Source organism: Papilio xuthus, unplaced genomic scaffold, assembly GCF_000836235.2.
Source record: "Papilio xuthus unplaced genomic scaffold, Pxut_1.1 DF826115.1, whole genome shotgun sequence".
Classification (NCBI taxonomy): domain Eukaryota; kingdom Metazoa; phylum Arthropoda; class Insecta; order Lepidoptera; family Papilionidae; genus Papilio; species Papilio xuthus.
In genome coordinates this window covers 2011525-2020710 of record NW_013532534.1, presented here as the reverse complement: position 1 = coordinate 2020710, position 9186 = coordinate 2011525, and the positions used below count along the sequence as shown (strand labels likewise).

At 35.2% G+C, this 9186-nt stretch overlaps 1 protein-coding gene across 1 annotated transcript in view; it reads left to right on the top strand.

Annotated features, from left to right (window-relative positions):
• The first annotated feature begins 2457 nt into the window (after positions 1 to 2457).
• The window catches only part of cycD (cyclin D), a 12088-nt gene continuing 5359 nt past the window's right edge, over positions 2458 to 9186 (top strand). The window contains exons 1-3 of the mRNA XM_013319578.1: positions 2458 to 2907; positions 3721 to 3936; positions 6469 to 6625. Of these exons, the coding sequence (XP_013175032.1) occupies positions 2671 to 2907; positions 3721 to 3936; positions 6469 to 6625 (610 nt within the window). The 5' untranslated portion in view covers positions 2458 to 2670. The remainder of the gene's footprint in view (positions 2908 to 3720; positions 3937 to 6468; positions 6626 to 9186) is intronic.

Below are 9186 nucleotides of genomic sequence, written 5' to 3'. Positions count from 1 at the left end.
TGTAAACAAAATGTCAGTGTCACTGTCATGTCAAAGTACATCAAAGTTCAAAGAAAAGTTATGCTTAACTGATATGAATCAGATTTTAAAACAAGTTATATAAGATAAAAAGGGTTTAGTTTGTGCAGGATGGCCCTTAAAGTATATATTCTATTTGATATGTGTTTCTTAATCGTTAACACAACGTATAATAAGCTAACCCATATTTTACCTCAAGACTGATAAGGCCAGATAAAACAAACGCTCATACTGTAATCCAGTCATTTGTCTATCAATACAAATGCTCAATTAAAACAGCAAAGATGTCGCACTATTATTATATAAAAATGTGGGAACCGCACAACTATGCAAGGGCTACAATTAAATTTGGTTTAGTTCCAGTTCACTTAAAACGATAATGAGAGATGGGAATGGGCTGGGTTGACAAATTAGAAACATTGTAATTAGTGGTTAGCTTGTGGTAGCACTAATTTAACAATTGCATGCCGTGCTGGGTTCTTAATATGATGAGACACTGTAAAAATGTGTGCAACCTTTTTGGTATTTTAGCCATCGATACATTTATTTTTATACGTCCTATTAGATGTCAAAATTATTTGTTTTGGTAGCGATTTGTGATTTTACTATTGGAAGTACTTTATTGGTACTATATCAAATTATAATTTGTAAAGCAACATTTTTTGACAAAGCTTTTGATTATCTTTCTCCATTATATATCATTATTACAAGGAATATATTTTACACCTTAGTACAAATATTTATAAAAAAAACATTATCAGAGATGGCTATTGGTAAGAAGCTTTCGCAACAGTTAATTTCGTTTATTCCTTCAGCGGTGGCTTATGGCATAACTGGATTCCTCGGGATGGTTTATCTCACAGACTGGAAGGTTGTCGTTAAGGTTATTCCATTCTACAGAAATGCATTTATAAATGATAAAAAATGTTAGTAAATCAAGACGAATAAAAACTTATTTACGAAATTGTCCTGAGCCTTGTAAAGTAGAACCTCGACGACGTTATTTAAAATCAATGATGTATTTTAAGATTTGGTCAGTATGGAATACAATAGTACTACGCCAGGTGGTGTTAACAAAATCGGGTAATTTGAATTTTAATAAGAACACGCTTTGAGCACGCGTGCATTACAATGGAAATCTGTAAAGAGAATGGAGTTGTAATAATGACTAGTCTCGGAGATCAGGTGTGTTAGGATTTACAAAGCAATGTCAACCGGCCTCCGTGCACCCGGCGGCGCGGCGCGTGCGCAGCTGCCCTCAGCCCTCTCGCTACGTTCCATCGCCCTCCGAATAAAACACCTCCCATTGTTGGAATTACAATTTTAATGTGTTATTATTTTATTCGTACAATTGTTATGTTAAGGCTGTAAAAAATATAATCGTAAAATTGGAACCGGTGTTTCATTTGTAAAACTATCGGAGTGTAAAACGATTTAGTTAAGAAAAAAGTTTAGTAAATGTAAATGCTTTGTACAATTGTTTAGATGAAACAAAAGATAGTTGGATGAAAGCACCCTGTATAGACTATAAGAAAAAAAAAATAAGCAATTTATTGGAAAGATGTAAAAAATCATGCGGGACTACTGATTGACCCTAAACAATAAAATAAGTATATGAAGATTTAAAGATCGAAAAAAGAAATAATATAAGAATGTTAAAATGATTGCAAATTGTTTTACCTTCTCGTAAAATAGTTTTAGTATATGAACGTACCGCCGATATTCAGTAATCTCGTAAAGTAATTTAAACCATCAAATAGTGACTCTACCGCTGTTGACAAAATATATATTTTAGAATTGTCCAGGGAACACATAGGAGTTTGGGTTTCCTACCAACCAATAGATGTTATTAGACCTTTCTTCTAAATTTAATAAAATACATAATAGGGTAGCAATTAGGAATATCAAACATCATTAAAATAAAAAAGACATCTATTCGTAATTAATTGTATTTAATGGAAATGAATAACATTCTTAAATAGTTATTTTGTTATTGTATTATAGTTTAAACCATTTCGATGTATTTCTATAATATTTTTGCCAACATTCTAAATTAAATGATTACAAAAAATACTTTAGAATAAAAAGCAACCCTTAGTAGGATAACCATGCCTTACAATCTGTCCCGCGCTATTATTTTATTATTGTGAAATATTAAGCAAATATTGGTTTTACTAATTTAAATAATGAATTAGAAGAATTGCCTCTATGCACAAATTTAATAAAACAGAATAATAAACTCTCGAAATCAAAATGAATACTTGACTCTCATTTTTATATAATAACCTACGACATCACTAAATTTAGAGTATAATATTATGTAGTAACAGTTATTGTGACGCTTAGAAAATGTTATCAAATCAAAGGAGCTTTTATAAGGATGAGTCCGATGTTTTTCACTATCATGGTATGCCTATAATAAGGGCCAAGGGAGGGGTTACAATAACAATTGTGGTGCGTAGCCGAGTTCCGACGCAAGCGCATAGCTTCACTCCGTAGTCGCTCGTGAGCTGCTGTTAGTGCGGCGACGTGCTTTAAGTCATTACGAAGAACTTACGTAAAAAAATATTGCGCGAGTTTTATTATTGAAACAATTATTATAACTTTATTGGAACTACACGTGTATGGATTGAGTGTGTATTGTGGACCAAAATGGATTTATCTTGTGGCGAGAATCTGCCTAATTCTGGCAATCGCAGCGGGGGCAGCGGAAGAGCTGTAGACATGTGTGTCGCCGGCCCCGATCGGGCCTTGGACCGCGACCCTCGACTCATGCTGAACCTCCTAACATTGGAGCGAGCACATGCTCTGCACACAGATTACTTCCAAACTGTACAGATTGATATACAGCCGTTCATGAGGAAAGTTGTCACGACATGGATGCTAGAGGTAAAAATTTACATCGATAAAATTATTTAATTTTTTTTTTAATAAAAGTTTCATCAATTTCTTTTTTCTTTACGAAGTAAGAAATGAGCTACATATATTTTTCTCACGATTTACTTTCGTAGTTGTAAGTAAATCGTGTGAAGACGTCGTTCATCTTACTTGCATCAACAGCTGATTAATGTGGTGTCAATGACCTACAATTGCGGGGCTTTTAAGCTTTGTTATCGGCTTACATTGGAAATTTACATTCAAACCGACAAAGTGCCGTTAATTTACATGGGAAATGTTTATTAAAATCATATTACGAAAGTGCGACTTTGTTTACAGTATTGTATTTAAAAGTACCCTCGTTACGTGCATTTTTTTATTAGATGTTATTACAGACGTAAACAGATGATTAATCTAAAACATCGTTTTTGGATAGCAAGTTTAGCTGTAACTACTTTAATATCCATATAAAAAAATATTTTATAAATACTCAGTACTGAGTTACGGCATGCAAAACATGCTTTCTAGGTAGTTTAGGTAGTCGTAATAACCGTAGAACCTCATACGTTAAAATAGTATACAAAATAACTTTGTTTTTTATTTACTTTCAATAGATACAATCAAGTAATAATCAATTACATCCATAAAAATTAACAAGACCCTTATCCTTAAAGGCTTTTGCCCCAAAGTTAAAAAGTTGAACATTTCAAAACAGTTCTAAGATTTGAAAATAAAATTGCGTAAATACAAGTCAAGGTTTTACGCACATGGTAAAGTTTATTTACGTTTATACGTGCCACGTTATAATATTTTTGTTTACAATAGGTGTGCGAGGAACAACAATGCGAGGAGCAGGTGTTCCCACTAGCGGTGAGCTACATGGACCGGTTCCTGTCGCACCGCGCCATCTCGCGGCAGCAGCTGCAACTACTCGCTGTCACCGCGTTGCTCCTGGCCTCCAAGTTCAGGCAGTGTCACCCGCTGTCTGTTGATCTGCTCTGTGCTTACACAGACAACTCTGTTTATCCTAATGAAGTCAGGGTAAGAATTGTTTATTACTACGATTTTTCTAAATATGTTAGATATATCAAGATTAAGGATTAAAAAAGAAAATTTGTATATTTTAGAGCTGTTTGACATAATCTATAAATCGGCAACTATTTTTGTCAAGGTTACGCTTATAAAAACTATGTTAAATTTTCGCATTGCGTTGTCATGGATCAAATACCGCTTGTTTATAAATCGACGTCTTAGAGCGCAGCCCTTCACCTTACATCCTGCGTCGACCGCAAGACTATCCAGTGTTGTGATTCTCCTGTGAACGAACTCGATTGGCAGACTCGAGTCAAATGTCATTGCTTCGCCCCTTAACTAAGGTGGCATTATATTGGCCGCTTCCTTAAAGTCGCCTGTGAGTTTCCGGTAATTACCTTCTTCCGCGACTGTCACGATCTAAGGCCCACCAACAATTTGTCGCCCTTCTTACAAGTAGCTGCAGTCTGTGACGACTATTCAATAGGCCGCCCGCTTCCGTCGGAAATGTGGGTAGATGCTCTGATATGTGTGATAAGAAGCTTCCTCATATCACTAAATGTTCACGTAATTAACGCATTTAGCCTTATTAGCCGATGCCCCAGTTATAAGCGAAGACTTTACGCTTGGATTAAATTTATCAAAAAAAAAATGTTGTATAACTTGAAGTATTATTATCTTTTCCCATAAAATTTTATTACAATAATTGATATCACCGTAATTGTGATATTGTGTGACCGTAGTGGAGGCATTTCCACGTTGCGGCGGTCAGGTAGACAGGTGTGATTCCATCAATTGCCCGCTAATGCGCGTGAGTGTTTGACTTCCATGTCGCTTCACACGCCATTGTTGTTATACATTGTCACATGTCACTTATGTACTATATATTGAATACATAGCCCAAATAATTATGTATTTAACCTACTTGATTATCACCTCCTTGTAAAACTTTCAACGACGTTGATATTGATTGATGACAAATTTAAATGCGTACGATCGAAAAAGGCTGTAAATCAGTTCTGGAATCCAATGACATATACTAATCAAATCTGTTGCCTAATTTTTTAAACATATTAAATAAATATATATGATGCTGTACAAATAATAAATTGATAGGTCATAGTAACTTAAGATATTTTTTTACTTATTGCGATGTGTATTTGTTGCGTAGACCGTGGGAAAGCAACTGGTTTTGAATTAAATGTGGGTCTACTTGCACCTTATGGCGTAGGGATATCCTTCCTTGCAATTAATTCGTCCGATGACACCGATAAGCATACGACGCGCATACACAATGACATCATATGCCACGGAACTATTCGTTTCCCATACTTCACCTTTGCACACTTTAACTTTTTCGTAGTTCATCGTGCGTGAAGTATAAACCAACTGTTTTCTTTCACACGAATAATTTAAATTTAACAATTACGATAATATACTGTTTCTTTATGAATTGTTTTTAAGTTTTATCATCTGCTTATCGTAATTTATTAGTAATTTGAGGATTCATAGATGATAAGAGATCGTATAAAAGGGGATGTTTATTTTTGTTCCGATGGATCATTGGATGTCTTATCTGTGCTCCTATTATCTATGGGTTTAATGAACTTCTACAGGGTTCATGCCTAAAACAATATCGGTCTTTGAAACAATAACTTTTAATTATTTTAACTGACTTGTTTAATAGCAAAGTAGATTTGCAACAAAAGGTTTAACCGTATTCAAACGGTAATCGCCCACCCTTGCATCTTGCTATCTGCATAAATAAATACAGAACCCGTTTCTTCGGCTTGCCCTTTCCATTTCAATCTTGGTACTTTGCTATTTTTTGCGGTTTCCGCCTGGTTCGTCGTGTATGACGGTTACGATTCAATTGCTGAGTGTCAGTAGACATTGAGGAGGGCTTTGTCCCTCTTAAGATACACATCGTTAACTAAATTATGTAATTGCAGAATTCGCAAGTATGTAACAACATACTCTAAGAATCAAGTATTCTAGAAATCAAAGAATACTTTGAGTTGTAGGATTAATGAATCTAAAACGTCTTCAAGATATTTAAGGAGATAAAATAGGCATGTCTGTGTTGTGAAGTTAAGTTTTTGATTTTTTGGTGTTGTAGTTTACGAAGAACCAAATACATTCACGCCTGGCTGCCGAATTTCTGACAGCATTAAGAGTATGCGTGGCTAAAAATTATTTTTCGTTGATTGCATTAAATTAGTAAATCTAGTTTGAGAGGAAGTCGGTTAATCGCTTTCCTGGTCAAAAATTTGTAATAAATGCGGAAATAACAGTTTTACATATGCAATATAACTGTCGTCTTAACATCTCAATTACATAATGTGAGAAACAATATTTTTAAATAAATATGTGAACCCTCAAAATTATTCTTTGCATATAAATAGCTTTTATATATTCACCTTTTACTATTGTATTCCCTCCACTCAAAGCCACAAAGAGAGAACTGAAATCTAAAGTCAACTAGGAACTTCTCTTAACATGCTGTTACCAGCGTATATTAAATGTTAACATTTGTTACAGCAATGGGAGGTGATGCTGCTGCAGAGATTGAATTGGCAGTTGTCTATCGCGACAGCATTCGACTTCGTGGATCCATTCCTAGCGAGGCTGTCCTGGGGCAGAGACAACGCTCTGGTCCGGACACATGCACTCACTCTCACCTCGGTCTGCTATACTGGTGAGTAACAAAACATTAATCTTAAAAATAAAAAAAACAAAAGCTGCCAGTTGTGAAGAGCTGGTCTGTGAACTACATTGTATAGACACATCAAATTATTAACCAACAATATCTTTCAAGGTCTTTTATCATGGATATACTTAAAAGTGGTTATGGAAGCCTGGTTATGGAAACCTTTTCAAGGCCGACTTTAGTTATCATGTACAAAACATAGTGCCGAAGTCATTTAAGGGCGTAGTAAGTCATTAATTCTCTGTCTAAATACATTTTATCGTCTTGTCAGGGTCTTTCATCCAACACAAAATGTCGACATTATTAAGCAAAACATAAATCGTGTAAGTTTGACTCAGTATGCGGGTTGAATGCCACATATTTTTTGTCTTGGCTTTGCGTTCATTAACATTAATCAATAATAATTACTTGGTGTTTATTTAATTTAAACGTTTAAAATGAATGTCATTGTAAATATTTATTAGTACTTTATGTGGGAATTATTTTTCCAATTATGTTGTCCAAATTTACGTATGAAGTAGGGTCATTACTTTAGGATGCCCCAAATCACACATTAATATTACGAGGATTAGGGTAAACGAGCTCTGTGTAGATAGTTTCTAAGCAGTACCATATCATTTTAGCATAAAAAAATTTGAAAATTTTAATGATTGTTACGCCTCGAATAAATAACTTTACGGCGATAGGGAGCAATTTTAATGCATTACAATACAGGGAGGTATGTCCCTATGTTTGTAATGGATTTGAGTGCGTGCGCGCATGGCATGGTACAAAGCTAGAGGGCCGGTGCGTGTATCGGAACGCACATGCCGTAGCACTGATATCGCACACCTTGTGCCAACCCTCACTGCCTGCCCCTATCCCTCTGACCCCTGGCTAGTTGCCACTCCTATTGTCAAATTTCATGTTGCAATTATTTTTTTGGTAATTTTTTCAATGTATTTTGTATGTCGAATTTTATTACTCGCACCTGGAAAGTATTTAAAGTCAATTTTTTTTTGTATGAAACGGAAAGGTCTTAATATTCATAGTATTTTTTATTATTTTTAACCGGCATTTTATTAGTAACCAGCAATCACCGAATTTTACTAGACTCCTTGTCTTTCCATACTAAAAGCTTTATAATTTAGAAAAGTTTAAATTAATGTTTGATATACGTATCATAGTTATGAACCCAAAATTTGCATTTCTTTCTTGAGATTCTTTTTATGAAACAAGTTTCTGTTTACAAGATCGTGTTAAAGCATTCATTATCTATCAACAATCTAACCGCTCCATGGTGGCGAGAATTGTAAGGAAAGGTTTGGTTTATGACGGTCATACCCACGTCGTCAGGACTCCGGAAGTGACATAATTGCCAGTAACCGATCGTGAATTACCGGAGGTGTTAACAGGTTAATAACACTTCTTAACCCTTCGACCCTTTGATCTTAACACTCGGGTTTAATTTACGGCCATTTTGCCATATAATTTTATTGAAATTCGAGTACCAAGTTGGTCTTTAAGTAGTTGAAAAGAATGGGTTTCGATTTCGTTGACCTTTGTTATTTTTATTTTGTTTTGTTTTTTAATTCATACTTGGATTGTATATTTTAGAATTTGCATATTTCACTGCAATTTTCGTACACTTTTACATAATATATATTTTTATTATTATTATAATATAATATATATTGTATATTCAGTTCCATTTTTAGAACCTAAAAAAAATATCAAATTGAACACTATCGAAGATCTAAAAGCTGTATGAAATTGAATGCTTGTCATATAAAAATACTAGTATAGAAATTAAGATTTGTGTAACAGTGTCACGGTCGTGGCTTACGAGTTAAGTAGAGGAACCGCGACAGCTGATCGGCGACAATACGCGAAGACGTCCCGCGGCCTTTGTCCTCGGCGGCCCCGCGACTGCGCCCCACGGAGACCGTCTCAGTGCGCACCTGGCCACCGACCCTAAGCTATCTAACTCGATATTTAGCTCCATATTGACAACGCTTTTGAACAACTGCACACTTCGAAAGTCGATCTTACACCCAAGGGTTTTGTCAAGATTTCACTTAGTACTTTACATAACCTAAAGTAACGGAGGGTGAATTTTCGTTAGGGGTAAAAGTTCAATGTAGTTTGCATTTCTCGATAAAATCTCAAAACGCATACAGTAAATCTTTTAATATTTGCACATGTTAATTAAATGAGGTGGCAAACTTTCTGGGAAATTTTCTACTGCAGTATTGTTGTTTTTGTTCTAAATATCTGTAGTGCTTCAATCTGAATGAAGACATAAAAGTCTTAACGAGGGATGTGTCGTATTAAATTACGACCGGTCTCACATTAGCGGGGACAATCATTTGCTATTTGCAACCCTTGCACTTTGGCTATCTATTTTGAATACGTTTGGGGTGTGAGGCAGGTTTGTCAAACGGAACTTAACGGTTCCTGTTGTCTGTTTGAATGTTGTGTTAGCTAAGTTTGTTACGGCAATTAGAAATGGGGGTGTTGTCTATCAGTCGAGTTGTCGGTGGTCTGTGGCAGATGTCGGCGTTAACTGT